Source organism: Triturus cristatus, chromosome 6 (genome assembly GCF_964204655.1).
Source record: "Triturus cristatus chromosome 6, aTriCri1.1, whole genome shotgun sequence".
In the NCBI taxonomy this organism is placed as follows: domain Eukaryota; kingdom Metazoa; phylum Chordata; class Amphibia; order Caudata; family Salamandridae; genus Triturus; species Triturus cristatus.
In genome coordinates this window covers 952,291,826-952,308,278 of record NC_140589.1, presented here as the reverse complement: position 1 = coordinate 952,308,278, position 16,453 = coordinate 952,291,826, and the positions used below count along the sequence as shown (strand labels likewise).

The window sequence follows — 16,453 nt, the reverse complement described above, 5'->3', positions numbered from 1 at the left end:
GCACTACACGACACGCGACGAGAGGAAAATGTGGGGGATACCAGACACGCACGCACGACCATGTCTATCACGGTGTCGCAAACATGGAGGGGACACGACCACACACGGTGAAGCTTCTATCCTGGAATGTGCGGGGATTGTGGGACCCTAGGAAGAAAAGACAGATTCTTTCTTACCTCGACAGACACAACATTAGCATAGCGGCGCTGCGGGAGACACACACTGACCCTAGATGTGCCCCGACCATCGGCAGCCGGTGGGCTTCCAGCAGGGTGTTTTCGGCATACTCCACATATGCTCGGGGCACGGCCATCCTGATCAAAAGGGGTACCCCCTTCCGCTGTGGAGGAACGCGGAGTGACGGAGAGGGCAGATATTGCATGATATGGGGCACCCTCGGAATGCACTCGATCGTCATCGTTAGCTACTTTGGCCCCAACATAGATAACCCTGACACACTGACTGCACTTTGGGGGCAGATCCTGGACATTGGGGCCACTCACGTGCTCTGGGCCGGAGACTTCAATACGGTCTGCGATCCTGCTAAGGACAGGTCTTCTCACCAGCCCCATCACTATAAACGCAGCCAGGGGACATTGAGGGGATTGTTAGAGGACGGCGGGTTGGTGGACAACTGGAGACACTGGCATTCAGGGAAGCGGTAGGGCACCTTCCACTCCTCGATACATGAGTCCTGGTCGAGACTAGATTACTGGCTTGGGTCCCGGGGGATCTGCCCATTGGTACGAGACGTGGAACACCTGGCTCGCACGCTGTCTGACCATGCCCCGGTGTGCCTCTCTATAGTTGTCCCCAGCTTGCGCGCTGACTCAAGGGGATGGAGGCTGGCCCCTGAGGCGCTGCTGGATGAAGTGTTCAAGACTGAGCTAGGGGAGGCCATAACAGATTTTTTGAGTGAAATAGAGGTTCGGTTGAGCGGGTGGAGACGGTATGGGAGGCGTTCAAGGTGACCGTGCGAGGAGTGTGCATCTCCAAGAGTTTCGGGGTGTTGAGGGACATCCGGCGGCTCCTTCGACGGCTTGAGGAGGAGCTCAAAGAGCTTGAGGGGAACGTCTGGCAGACAGAGACCGGAGAAAGGAGAGCCAAATTGAGAGAGCTGCTGACCGAGTACACAGAAACGGCGGACAGGGAGGCGAAATTCCGAGGGAAATACGCCCAGGCGCGACGCTACGGGGAAGGGGGCAGGCCGGGGAAAGCATTAGCTCAGGATATCAGAATGCCCCGCTATGCTAATTATATCCTTGAAGTGGAGGATGAGGAAGGCCAATGCCAAAAAGATAGCGCCCGGATAATACAGACCGTTACTGAATTTTACTCTGAGCTATACAGATCCAAGGGGATCAATGCAGCGGACCTGCCATGTTTTTTTGGGGACATTACACTGGGGTACCTGGGAGACAGGCAGAGGGAGTTCCTATGTGAGCCTTTCTCAAACGACGAACTCAGGGAGGCGGTCTTTCAGCTGCAGTCTGGAAAGGCGCTGGGGCCGGCGGACTCTCGAGCAACTTTTATAAACTGTACATAGATCAGCTCACCCCCGTTCTGCAGGAGGTATACGCAGAGGCACTGGAGGCGCAGTCTTTGCCTCGCACAATGAGGGAAGCCCTCATCATTTCCATTCAGAACCAGGGAAAGCCGGCTGACAGGTGTGACTCATACCGGCCCTTGTCCCTTATCAATGTGGATAGTAAGATCCTCACTAAGCTGTTGGCTAATCGACTGAATCTTCTTATGGACAAGTTAATCTTGCCAGATCAGGCGGGCTTCATCCCCGGGAGTTCCACGTCGCACAACCTCCGTACCCTCTTTTCGATTATTCAGCAGGTGGATCCGCAGATACCATTAGCGGCTATATTTTTGGACGCCACCAAGGCGTTTGACTCGGTGGAGTGGGAATATTTGCACGCGGTGCTCCGATGTATGGGGTTCCCGGTGGGTTTTTCTGCCTGGATCCAACTGATATACACTGCTCCGGTGGCCTGTGTGCAAATTAATGGTCAAACGTCTAGGGCTATAACACTGTCTCGGGGCACCAGACAGGGGTGCCCGCTATCGCCGCTGCTATTTGCCTTAGCGATGGAGCCGCTGGCGGCTAAGGTGCGCCAATACCATCAGGAGAAGGCCTTGAGATGTCTGCTGCGCCCCATCCTGATCTCGCTGTACGCGGACAATGTCACCCTGTATGTCAAGGACCCGAAGCACAACCTCAACCCGCTCTTACGGGAGTTTGGGAGGTTTGGGGGACTCTCTGGAATACAGATCAATTGGTCGAAATCTCAAATACTCCCCCTCACATCGGCTGTTGCCCCCTTTGCGGTTGACTACCCGTTGGAATGGTGCGACACTTCGGTCCGATACTTGGGCGTGACCGTTACCCTTGACAGGGAGGAATTGATTCGAGACAATTATGGGCGCGCCATCGACACACTACGCGATACAATAACGAGATGGATAGCAATGCCGCTGTCCATTGCTGACAGGATTTCCCTAGTCAAGATGGTAGTATTACCTAAGTTTTTGTATTTCTTTTTAAACATCCCCTACCATCAAGGGCGATACTTCTTCGCTGCCTTGCGGACGGAGCTTCTGCGACTTGTTTGGGGTGGCAAGCAGCCGAGAATAAAATGGGAGACGCTGGCCAGTCCGTACGCGATGGGAGGGCTTGAGCTGGCCAACTTTGAACTATACCACATGTGCGCGCAGGCGCACTATGCGCACTATTGGTTTAGTGGCCCGAAATACACTGCTCATCTGGCCACGGAGCATTGGCTGGTGGACCCCATTCCGATAGAAGGCGCGGTTTTGCAGCAGACACTGCAGCGAGAAAAAGCTCCCACAACTGTGGACTGCACGGTGCGCGCATCGCGATGGATTGCACGACAAATGCAGGCTCCTATGATCTACTCCCCCCGCTTGCCGCTTGTGAATCATCCCCAACTGACCCTCTTGCAGGAGGGCGTCTTCCAAAAATTCAAACGACAGCGGGGAATACAAACGTGGGGGGGATCTATATCAACACGGGAGATTTGGTACGCTGCAGCAGCTGTGCGACGACCCACCGCCAACTGGTATGGAAACATTTCTCTATGCCCGTCTGCGAACGGGAATACGGGCTTGCACCCCGGAATACACGCAGGAGCCGCAGGTGCTCCCCCAGATGCGCACGCTGCTGAGGGCGGGGACTGCGTCCCACTTGGTGTCCATCCTCTATAGGTCCCTCTACGGGGAAATAAGCTCATCGCAGAGCGACGCCCGAGTTAAATGGTCGTGTGAACTGCGACAGGAGATCTCGGATCGGGAGTGGCTTTACTGTTGCACGCAGACAGAGAAGGTGTCTGCTAGTAGCAGACTGCGCATAACTCACTACAATTATTTACAGCGATACTACTATACTCCTGCCATCTGCATCGGTATGGCCTGAGAGGGGATGCCAGATGCGATAGATGCCGGGCTGATGGGGCTGATGTGCTACATTTGGCCTGGGGCTGTCCGGCCCTTCAGGACTATTGGGGGCACATATTTGAAGCGGTCGGAAAAATGCTAGATACTTCGCTGCCGCCGACTCCGCTGATGGGCATATTGGGTTATACGGAACTGCTCCCGGTGGCACATAGGAGATTCGCTTCAATCTGTTTTCTCCTGGCTAAATGGAAGGTGGCTTGTAGATGGGATGGGGGAGGGCACCTAAGTTCAAGGACTGGCTAGAAACAATGATTTTTTGGCAGGATCAGCTAGACCTGTTCCCTGACCTCCTTCCGACGGCTTCCCGACCTCGAGACATATGGGGCCCACTGAAGAGTTACTTGATGCGCACCCCTTTGGTGTCCGACGCGGCTCCCCCTCCCTCCCCACACAGTTAGACGACCGGGATACACAAGACTGGGAGTGCGAGGGTCTGGGGACCCCCTGGGGCACGGGCTGTGGGCGGGTGGCCTGATGGGAATGGTGAAGTCCGGAGAGGATAGCGTAACCCGCTGGATGCCGTGGTGTGCTTGTGGTTGGGGCGGGGGAGAATGACCGTGCGGGGGAGGTGTCCCCTGCGGTGCTCACGCACTTGGGGCGGTGTTCTGATTGTGCTGGAGCTCTCTGGGCTACCGCCCCGTCTAAAATTCTCCACGCCGCTCTCTCTCTGGTGTTAGTTGCTAGTGTTTTCAATTTATTGTTTCTTTCTGATTGTGGGGGACTGCGCTCCCTTCCTCCACAAGCCAGCGTGCCCTGTATTTGTTTCCTGACGCGGCCGGCCCTCTTGGGTTGTTGGCATCACGCTGTGTACAATGATGTTTTTATTCCTTTTCATACTGTAACACGCTGCCGGCCACGGATGGTTGTGGGCATTATGCTGTGTATGGACTTTGCGTGTTCAATAAAGGTTTTGGAAAACAAAACAAAAAAGAGTAGTGGGAGGAGTTGTTGCTTGCACCTGAATAGACTGTGTCTGTCTTCCACAATGCTGTCACAACACCCTGGAGTGAGCCGGACCTGAGCCAGGCAGAACTGGATTATGTATGCCAGTGGAACTTTATTTGTGCCAACTTCAAAGGTAAATGTGGTATACATAATGGGGCCCTGACTCCAGAACTTTAGATTACTGCTGGACTAAGGAACCTGCTAGGAAGAAGAGATTGAAGACCTGTGAGGAGAGACTACCACTTTTCTGTGTGCTTTGCTGGACTGTTCTTTCTGCTTTCTAAGTATCTTGAAGGGCTTGATGTAGAGCTTGCCTTCTGTTGGAAGGCTCAGGGAAATAAAAGACTTAAACTTCTTCTGGGTACCGGCTTCTGGAACTGGATGTTTCATTTGCCACAGAGGAAATAGGTAAACCGGCTCTGCAGGCTCTGTGACCTGAAGACACTGCAGAGGGCACCGCCACACTTTACACCGCAACCCTGGTCTCACCAACAACAACGCCCTACATCGCCACCGAGCCGCTGCCTGCATCATGACCTGTGGGCACCACACTCCGCTCCGCCTCAATTTACACCGCCACCTTGGTATACACAACAACGCCGTCACCGACGCCGCTGCCTGTACCGTGACCTGTGGACACCGCTCTCTCCCTGTATTGCGGAGGTCTCGAGCTCAGCACCTCTGGTGGACTGCCGGATCATCCGCCAGGATCTAAATGATTCCAGAGGTATAAATGTAAGACTGTTGACCGTAGTAACTCTGTAAGTTTACAGGGCCTGCATTCCATCACATGGAACCTTAAAATACACCTAGGGACCTGTGTTCTTTGACCTTCACTAGCACTTTCTTAAGGATTTGCGACTTTTGAACTTTAAACATTATACCTTCTTGACCTTTTTGGGGCTGTTTTACTTGTTAAATGTTTTTCATTTTACTAAATTAATGTGAGAATTTTGTTGTTTGATTTCTTGACATTAGTTTTATTTGGTGCTGTTTTAAACACTTAACACACACTTTTCTCTTAGAAGGGCTGTTGATTTGTGTCAATGCTACTAGTCCCTGAATTATCATTGGTGCCAGCTTTACAAGGCCCTCACATATTAATTTGTGTGTAAGTTAATACCCTGCCACCTCCTTTATTGTATTCCAGAATTTCATTATTTCCAATTTCATTATTTTTCTTGCAGAGAGTCAAAGACCAGATGGGTTCAAAGAGGAATCTGGAAAGCTTTCAAGAACACAGATTTTCACCCTGATCTCCTGTGCTTCAATTAACTTTAGTTCAATGATCGTCTACTCTATTCTGGCCCCCTTTTTTCCTCAGGAGGTAAGTGGTTCCTTTTTACATCAAGCAGTCCATATTTGCTTAATCATGTAGTGATCACACACTTGCTCATTGTAAACCCTACTAGCTCTGCTGTTCATGCTCCTTGTGTTATTGTTTTTATGTGTCCCCATGCAGGCTGCGAAGAAAGGCGTTAGCAATACTATAGTTGGATTGATTTTTGGATGCTTTGCTTTTTTCAATTTCATATCTTCGTTAGTCCTGGGAAAATATGTAAGTAATTTTCTAAATTGTGAATACAATTTCATTAATGTCTACTCAGAAAAATGTTATAGCTAGCATAAGTGATTTTGTGCAGCTTTTCACTTTTGATCAGGCTTTTGACACTCTTTTCAGAGTTTTTCTCCTTTAATTTCTGCCAAGTTCTGCTAAGGAGGTAGGGGAAAGGCAAGGAGTGCACACTACAGAAAGTAACTGCAGTCTTAGAATCCTCTTTACTTTCTTGTTAAGCTGCTGCTTTCATGAGCCTTGAAACTAAGGGCGCCAGAAACAGTTCCAGGATCAGCAAAGGACTAGCTATGGGTACCACTTGCTGCCCCTTGGGCACTCCTGGCTGAACATTCATGTTCTATCTCTGCTTACCTCTACATTTGTGTTTGCATTTTTGAGGACTTTGTCCCCCTGAACAACTTAATGTACTCATCGAGGTTTAACTCAAGTACACAAATGTCTTTGAGAATTTGTACATATTATAGGACTCGCTGAATTAAAGTTTTATTGGCTGCTTAGTAAAGAAAATGCCAGTTATTTGCACTTATTCTTTTCTGAACTTGGCTTGGAGAAAATATTTAAATAATGATACATAAATCACCGGCAAAACCAAAAGGCCTGAGGTTTACCAATGTTTGCTAAGCGACAATATATGAACCAGTTGGCAGATCCATTTTGCTTTTTGTATGTTTTATTTATCAACACCCCAAAATGCCTTTTATTGGGGTAATATAATATAAAAAAAATCAAAAGGCTAGAAATACATTTTGTAAGCATTTGTGCGTTAATTTGTTTACTGCTACTTTCCACTGGTGCGTTATAGAGGAAATATTCTTAGTATAGTAGAAATTTTCAAAAATATTTTGAAGGATGTGAGAAGAGTTAACGTATTTTGTCGTAAACATCTGTTAGCTTGAGAAAAGATATAAGTGTTGTTGTACATAACAGAGAAAAAATATTTCGTATTAGACAAATTAGATCTCCATTCCTTACTAATGTGCATGATTGTGTATATTACACATACCATCAAGGTGGAGGATTAGGTCTCGCATCCTTCTGGTATATCCATGTACATTCAAGGTTGGCAGTGGTGCGAATTGACAGGTATTTGTGCTGTATGGTCCTGCTGTGCGAATTTTCTTTGTAGGTATTCTAGCGGTACTACCATCGGAAGTGCTGTGAATAGAAGAGGTGGTCAGCTATGGTGAAGAAACTCCCCCAAAGCCCCCCGTTCCCCTTGCCAGCAGCCTCAAATCTATTTATCCTCTGAAGGCTGAGTCTTGGGGGCAAGTACATTGCGATGGCGGCGCCGGAGGGGGAGTGGTGGACAATGCTATCAGTGCGCATGTCGGAGTGGACTGCTGTCTTAGTACAGCCACACCTTGAGGCGCACTGAGCTGTCTCCAATCCGAGGTTGGATACAGCACGTACAGGCTCCCCGTCTCCCTGGGAGCACAAACCAAGGTCGCTCAGGCCAATCCTGACACTGCTCTCAGCAGCATGAGAGCTGCATCTGGATTAGCCGCAGGGGAGTCTGGGAGCCTGTGCCTGCAGAGGAGACTTGAGACAGAGAGGAGCAGAAGAGCGGCGAAGCGGCCGGTAAGTTATTTGTTTTCTGTTGTCTGTTAGGTCCCCCCTCACTTCTTTGATTTCCCACTAGCCGCTACTGTATTCAACTCTCATATCAACCATCCTGATGATGACCTATAAGTAATTCAGGGACCAAAACTCCTTTGATAATCACGACATCAAAGGCACATTATATAATCACTATACTTTGCAGTGTGTACATGTAGATGGACGTGACTTTCCTGTCCATTCTGCAGCTGTTCTGTAAGTCTGTTACCGTTCCTCACGCAACACACTTGGGCATCTATTCGTTGATATCACCCAACACCCTGTGTTCACATTTTCCAGACAGAGCAATTATTGTTTTGCTTAAACAAGCATATTTTACTCATGTCTTTTGAAAGTTTGCTTCAGTAAACTAACTTACACTATGTTCCATGGCTTGTTGATATTTCTTGTTCAGTTATCAAAATGGTTTATTAAGGATTCCATTGAACTGTGAAATGTTTTCTCAATGAGACCTCATTGGAATATTGTTGACCTATATTCTAGATCACTTTCGTTCCATATAGGGTTTAAGGGGCAGCTCCTGTGCCTTACTACTTGCTTAGGTTCATGGTATACGTTTTGTGGTGAACCATGTTTTCTGTTGGATGGTGTGAGGATGGATTGTGTGCCAAAGAGAGAGGCTGAGATAAGAGGTGAAAGAGAAGTGGGAAACGTTGGGAGAGAAATGGAAATAATTGTAGAGAGTAAACAGAAAGGAAAACAGGGCAGATGAGAGTGGGCATAAAACGGGAGAGAACGAAGGGCAAGGGAGAGGCATATAGAAGAGAGATGAGAAGACAAGACTTCAGAGATCAAGCAGAGACTGTCGGGATGCAGGAGCAAAATTAAGAGAGACCGAGGAAAAGTGACTGACAAAAGTCAGGAAAGACTATGGTGTGATAGGTATTTGGCTACAGAGCAGAAAGAAGGTATATTGAAAATAGGAGGAATGGAGAATAGGAAAGAAGGGAATGCAGAACGGAAGAAGTAAATGGGGTGAATGGGAATGGAAAGTACAAAGTATAGAAACAGGAGGAGAAAGAAAGACGGAGGCAAGGAAAATGATGATGATTGGAGTCAAGGAAGAGTGTCATGTAAGTTGAAACTGAAGAAGGAAGGGCAATGGATAAAAGGATGCAGACTTATTACTTATTGCACCTTAGTCTTTGCTCCTGTGGAACATGTTAAAAAAAAGAGCAGTGGAGAGGGTTGGAATTGGGACCAGCAGCACGAGGGAGAGACTATTTCCTCTTTTGTAGTAAGTACACTGGTGTAGACCTAATCCTCACTCTGTTTTAATAATCAAGAGTATTTTTCGAAAATTAGTGCCAGTTCTTAATTATTGTGCTCCGAATATACATTTGCAGTACATACTTTATTTGTTGCAAACAAAATCAAATTGCATTCTTTTAAAAACAACATTGGTAGATACAATACATTTATTATTCATGAAAAAGTCATTATTTTAACATATTTTCGTAGTCTGTATAGAAAGCATTGCTACCTGATTAAACTTATAGAATCACACCTGTGAGTTTTTATTCTCCTTGTCAGTGCTTTAATGCCTTACAGTGTTGTTTTCCTCTCTCAAACGAATACCAAGAATAGAAATAGACATTCAAAGAAAAACTAAACTTTGACTAGTAAAAATTAAAGGGGTGACAAAAACACATTCGGGGTGTTAGATGTCCACTCTTAAGTCACTATGTTGTAAACTCGATGGTCACTATCTTATGCCCTTATCTTACGAAACACAATGAATGAAGTACGAGAGTGTATTATCTTCCCACAAAATAAATACCCGCCATTCAAACAATGCTCTGTGGAGATGAAGCAGATAAAATTATTAGAGGTTTAGTCATAATTTCTTATATCTTATGCACTCTCATTTTCATTTATTTTTATTTTATGTATGAAAGATGTTAAAGAGCAAAATGTTGTTGCTTCACTTTACTAACATATTTAACAATCAATTTCTTATCACTCTTTATAAATTGTGATGTACAGGGAAAGAAACTGAGGCAAAGACGCTCGCACCTATCACTTATAGTGAATGTAGTTGCCTTAATGTGGTCCCCTGTCCTTTAATACAAATAAACATTTGTGACCAGCACACACACTTAATTATCAATTTTCAAGTAGTTCTTGACTTTTTACAGCATGGGTTGTGTAGCAATTCATCCACAGGAGTCCTTGTTTCTTTAGAAAACCTCTTTATTCAATTCTTCACAAGATAAAAAGGATTCTCAGTAGCCAATGTGTTTTGTCTCTGTAAAGAGACTTCTTCAGGGCTACAAATGACAGACAATTTGCACATAATTAAAACCATTTACAAAATCTTTTGATTTAAATACAGTTTAAAAGCTTATTTACATAACAGCACATGCCCCATTATATTTCATCTTACTGAATGGGTAATAGCAGTTCACCTCTCAGTTTGAACATCAATTTATACTTCCTATATGCAACCCATCCGTTAAGTCATATTCTGGCACATGCATCAACCCTAAAACAGCTCGCAAAATTTGCGAGTAGCTAATTGCGAGCGCAATCCACCTATTTCCCATGCATCAAACAAATCCCAGAAATTCGCAAAAATACCGACTCGCAATTACCGGGATCCCCGAGAGATAGCGAATCGGAATCAGCACCAACCAGAATTGCGGGAGCAAATAAGGAATCTCAGAATTAACCCGCAAATGGATGCATCAAAAGTCGCTAATAGCGATTTCACCCAAAATCGCTATTTAGCAAGTGCAGAATAAGGAGTATCAGAAGCAGGTGGTAAAAATATTTCTTTCTCATTTCTATGCTAAAACAATGATGGAGCTGGTGAGGGCTATTGCAACTAACCAATGAGTCCATGTAGGAGGCACACAAAGGCGGCACACAACATGTGTGATGGGGGGGATGAGGACCCATGCAGCAGGGCAGGTCAGACGGAGATTCCAGGAGAGGGCATACTGCCTGCGCATCACTCAGATGTGACACACCCAAGAGGACTGATATGAGTAGTACATGATCAACGCTGCGATACAACTCACCCACAAATCCAAATTGACAACACCAATGCTGCGCTAAACACAGAGGACCCATGCTAAGGGTCCCAATGTCCAGTTGTAATGTTGCCTGCACCCACAGCATCATGAGGTGTCCAGGGTGTAGTGGCATTAGCGGGAGGGGTATCACTGGGCTCCCACTCACGTGTCCAGATAACCTCCCTGCCTGCCATGATGACTCAGACCCACGACCACATCAGCCTCCCCAGAACCCAAAATGAATTCATTCCACCAAGACTCCATACAAAAATGACTGCACAGTTCCCTGATGTGAGTTGAATGGCGAGATAGCCCACACGACCCATATGTCCACCATCAGTCAGTCAGTCAGTCATAAAGTCTTTATTCGGTTTTAGTGCAAACCATAAAAGCATACTACAATAAATACATATTAAAAACAGGAATTTCATTAATAATATGATGCCAACATTAAAAAGGGTACAGTTCATTTCTTCAAGGTACGAATTACCACAGTTAAAAAACTTGCAATATTGAAGGTTTCCCAGACATTATTTAAAAGCTGTAGATACAAAAAAGCAGGTCTCACTTGAACAAAGCCTTTATCTTTTAAAATTGGGATTAAGAAACGTTTCCTGATGTCAATAAAGTGCTCACAGAAGAAAAAAAGGTGTATAATGTCCTGGGGGGAGAAATTGTCACAGGAACAAGGGCCAGGGTCCAGCACCCTTTTCCAATCTTTCTTAGCTCCGATCAATGAGTATAGTTGATTCAATCTAAATCTGGTTAAAAGAAAACGATGATTTGGATTTGTTACATATCCCAGATAAGGTTCCATGAGAGGTGTTGTTTTACAGAGCTGGTGGCTCCTAACGGAACCCTTAACCAGCTCCTTCTCTTCCCTTGCCAAAGAGGATATGCAACTAAAACTTTCTTTACACCAGTTGATGTCGCCTTTTACCAAGGTCTCGGGAGAAAGATACAGCTCTGGTCTCCCGAGGTTTTTGGCCAGGGTCCGAATGTATTTCAACCAGGGTATGTACGAACCATGATCGAGCGAGAGACAATCTCTCAAAATGGTGTGGTTCAAGTGTAAATCCGGGTTAAGCCAGATGCTAATCCATTTCAGGATCGGGGCCAGGGCAATGCTGTCTTCAAGATAACCAATTCCTAGTTCCTGGTGGACGATATAATTGGCCGTACAAATTGGTACTGAGAGGAGATTTTTTTAAAATCTATCCTCGACAGTCTGAATGCTTTTAGCATTATTAATGCCCCAGACCTCAGCTCCATACAAGGCTATAGAGAGACACTTAGCCTTGTAAACTTGGATAAGGGCCTTCAGTGGTCTGGCTCCCAGTTTTCTTGCAAAGCCCAGGACTCCTACTGTAGCTCTTGAAAACACAATCTTTTTTGCCTGTATCTGGGTTACCCCGGAATCTCGATCATCAAAGAGGACGCCCAGATAAGGAAAAGAAGAGACTCTCGACAATTGATGCCCCCCACATGAAAAGGTTTTGGATTTGGCAGATTTGGCAGATTAAGGGCAATGCTGTCTTCAAGATAACCAATTCCTAGTTCCTGGTGGACGATATAATTGGCCGTACAAATTGGTACTGAGAGGAGATTTTTTAAAAATCTATCCTCGACAGTCTGAATGCTTTTAGCATTATTAATGCCCCAGACCTCAGCTCCATACAAGGCTATAGAGAGACACTTAGCCTTGTAAACTTGGATAAGGGCCTTCAGTGGTCTGGCTCCCAGTTTTCTTGCAAAGCCCAGGACTCCTACTGTAGCTCTTGAAAACACAATCTTTTTTGCCTGTATCTGGGTTACCCCGGAATCTCGATCATCAAAGAGGACGCCCAGATAAGGAAAAGAAGAGACTCTCGACAATTGATGCCCCCCACATGAAAAGGTTTTGGATTTGGCAGATTTAGGGCCAATGACCATGACATGAGATTTAACAAAATTAACAGATAGGTCCAGATCCTTCATAAAATCAGCGAAAGAATTTAACAGTAGCTGAAGGCCCACTCCGGTTCTGGCGATTAAGGCAGCATCATCAGCATATAAGAGGGCAGGGACTAAATATTTCCCCGCACGGGGGATATCTTTACATGAGGCGACAAGGGTAGTGTCCAGATCGTTTATATATAAAGTAAAAAGGAGAGGTGCCAGGATGCACCCCTGCCTAACCCCATAAGATATGGGTATATCTTTGGTACAATTTTCCTTTTGGTCATAACGAACTGTAGCTATTAACTCTCTATGTAGGTCCGCTAAAAAATAGACAATCTCTTTATCAACACCAAGATCTAGGAGCATAGGCCATAGTTTTGATCTATTTACACGGTCAAAGGCCGAGGACAAGTCCATAAAGGCAACCAACAGGGTTCCTTTTTTGGCCACCGTGTATTTACCAATTAAAAGTTGTAGGTTTAAACATTGGTCTATGGTGCCCATCCCTTTCCTAAATCCATACTGGACCATAGAGAGTTTTCCAGATTCCTCTAGCCAACCGTTAAGTTGGGCAAGAACAACTCTCCCCAGGACTTTCACTGAGGAGTCTATAAGAGAAATTGGTCGATAGCAGCTCGGGTCGCCTCTATCCCCCTTTTTAAAAATAGGGACGATGACCGATTTCGCCCATGTTGATGGGAGGCCCTTTTGGCATGCATTTATGAAAACATTAAAAAGAATTTTAGACCAGAGTTTGATATCTGATTTGAAAAGGTCAGCCGGGACTCCGTCGGGTCCCGGCGCCTTATTACTTGTCATTTGTAAAATAGCATTTGTCACCTCTATTTCTGTGAAGGTCAACGTATAATTGTCAAGATTAAGTAAGGGCCCCGCCCTTAAACCATCTCCATCATATACCTGTTTAAAATGAGCATACCAGACATCCTCTTGGATGCCGCATTCAAGCTCAGTGTGACTTTTACCGTTAAAAAAAGGTTTATTTATAATGGACCAAAATTTCGCGCTATTATTAATGACATCAGTAGACAATAAGTCATTCCATGCATTTTCCCTAATTTCGATTTTGCGTTTCTTCTGAGCCAATTTGTAGGCCTTCCTACAGATGGCAATTTCCGCTCTGTCAGGTGGAACCGCTTTAAGAGCTGACATAAGCTTCCGTTGGGAGAATGAGCAGCTGTGATCAAACCATTTCTCCCCAACTTTGGGATTATCCTTACATACTTTTTTGAGATCACTGTTCACCTGACAGCAGATTTTTTGATAAGCTGTCAGAACTGCATCACTACAAATCCCGTCCTGTGAACACAGAAGTATTTCATCCCCAACCGTCTCCCACAAATTTTTGGTAAAATCCTCTGGGACCAGCTGACACCATTTCAGGCGTCGCATTTGGTCTGTCGGCCTTATGTCCAGTATACTGACAGTAGGTTTATCCGCTATTCCTTTTTTAAGATCATCAGTAAGAATTAACTGGACAGGATTATGGTCACTAAGAGTAGACCAATTAACCTTATAATGACTTGCATTACCAGCTAAGTTAAATGTAACAAAAATGTAGTCAATAGTGGATCCTATTCCACTTCCTTTAAAGGTCGGGGTGTCATTTATATCATTTGCGGGATAAACCAAATGATTCCCAACTAGAAGCTCATCTAAAAAAGTCCCCTGTGGTGTGTGTTCAAAGTGGGAATTACCTTGATCTTGTGGACCTAAACTGTCCCATATAAAACAATCTTTAAAACATAGATGAACATTAAAATCGCCAAGCACAATGACCGAATACGGATTTTTACAAAGTTCATTATACATTTGTAAAAAATCAAATAGACTGCGTAAGTGTTCATTAGACATATTCTGTATAAAAGAATTATAAAAATTTACTATGAGCCAGATCCCATTTAAGTTGGAATTGATTTCGACTGCTAAACAGTAAGGCGAGCCCGTTTCCACTTTACTATATTTGCCATCAATGGTTAGTGCAATAAGGGTCAAAAGACCGCCTTTAGCCCTTCCTCTATTAGAGGCCACCGCTGGTGACCAAAAGGCACAAAATCCGTCAAGTAGAAAGGTGTTTTCAGTGTCCCAAGTTTCTTGCAAGCCAATGATTTCATGGCCTAATAGAGTGTCCCTCCAAATAGGGTCATGAAGTTTGTTGTTTAATCCAGCTATATTCCAACTAAGGACACTTGTGCCAAGGGGCATTTGAGGGATACTGACCGTCGCATCCACTCTTTCATCATTGACAGTCCCCGATGCAGGCATGACATTTTGTGTGTCCTCTCCACATGTGGTTGATACAGAACCACCTGGAGCCATGACCTCACCCTCCACAACGGACAAGTTCTCCATGCTAAGTCTTAAAGTGCCCCCATGGTGCAGTCAATCATTAGAGTCTAAGTTACTCAGGGCCTGAAAGCGATTTGAGACGGCAAGACCTTGAGAAAACTGGCTTTCAGGATGACTTACTCTGGGCTCCCATGGAACACTATGGGGTAATATTTTCTGTTCTTTATAGAAATGACCCAGTGAATGCAGGGTAATACCCTCGCGAGTGTAAGGAAGCAGGGTGGCTTTTGATAGGATGTTGTGCACTATATGGGGATTACTAAAGTTTATTATTACACAATCCCCCTTTATAGTCTTGCGTGATCGCCCAACCCAGGAAACTCTTCTCGCGGTTAAAATCAGATGAGATAGATGTGCTGGAAAACCATAATTCCTATTTAGCCACGAGACTGATTTATTTTTAAGAGATTCATGGGTTTCAAAGGAGGAGTTCTGGGCAACGTCCTTCAAAGGAGGAACATTTTTTAGCACAATAACAAAAGGGGCGCAGTCAGGGGGGAGATCTGGTTTTGCACCTCCCAAGTGTGTGCTTAATGTTGCATTATTATTGCTTAGGCAACTGCCAGGAGGAGAGGTAATCTTCTCATTTACTGGTGGAACAGCCACCAATGGGGCTGTGCTGTTTAGAGTGTCCTTTGTGGGCCTCATAATATCAACAGAGACAGGTAGGCCCTCTGCGGCTTTGGTCGGGTTCTCAGAAGAAATGATCTTATTTGCCAAAAGATTACGTAGGGCTTCAATCTCAACAGATAGTTCGCCAATTTTGGTAACTAGGGGGTCAACAATTTTCAAGATTTTAGACTCTACGAGGCCTAACAGGGATTCAAGTTGATCAGAATCTAGCTTAGCCATAGGATGATTAGTAGTGGCTGATTCCTTAGTGGCCTGAATTATTGGCACAGAGCCCGTCTTCTTATGATTACTTCGTGTGGGACCCTGTTTAAGATGAGTCCGTTTACGGGATCTTAACATTCTCTGGGATGGCCGTTCCGGAGAGTCTTCTACAGTCTCATTAACGTCAGTTGTTAAATCTCTATTCTCTTCAGGTAGTTCCTGTTCGCTAAGGAAGTGATCATCCAGAAGTGCTAAATCATTTTTTCATTTACACAATTTGTGACGTGGGATGCAGTAGAGAGTACAATATCTGTATCATTCAACAAAGGACCAGCAGGCAATGAGTTTGAACCCTGACCTAAGGATTTACGTCTATCACTGTTGATTTTGGTGACGACTTTAACTAGGTAGTTATCCAACGTTGAAATAGGCGCCGATTTACCTCCTGCTATCGCTTTAGCCATATTTTGTTATACCACTGGGAGGGCCTAAAACTTCAATTAAACTTTCACAGATGCGGCAACGCCAACATGTGTCATCAAACCTAATGAAACTTAATAACCACACAATTAAAAACAATCCAAAGTCTTACAGTTTAGTGGGGGGGCCTGTCCCGGCCTCAATCGGTCCTCTGAGGGCCACAGAGGGCCCGCCCTTTGCCCGGGCTTAGCCC

At 45.3% G+C, this 16,453-nt stretch overlaps 1 protein-coding gene across 2 annotated transcripts in view; it reads left to right on the top strand.

Moving 5' to 3' along the window:
* SLC18B1 (solute carrier family 18 member B1) overlaps positions 1 to 16,453 on the top strand; it is a 671,163-nt gene that overhangs the window by 65,101 nt on the left and 589,609 nt on the right. For both annotated transcript variants that reach the window (XM_085611645.1, XM_085611646.1), the window contains exons 2-3: positions 5,616 to 5,755; positions 5,891 to 5,986. In XM_085611645.1, coding sequence (XP_085467771.1) covers positions 5,616 to 5,755; positions 5,891 to 5,986 — 236 coding nt within the window. The remainder of the gene's footprint in view (positions 1 to 5,615; positions 5,756 to 5,890; positions 5,987 to 16,453) is intronic.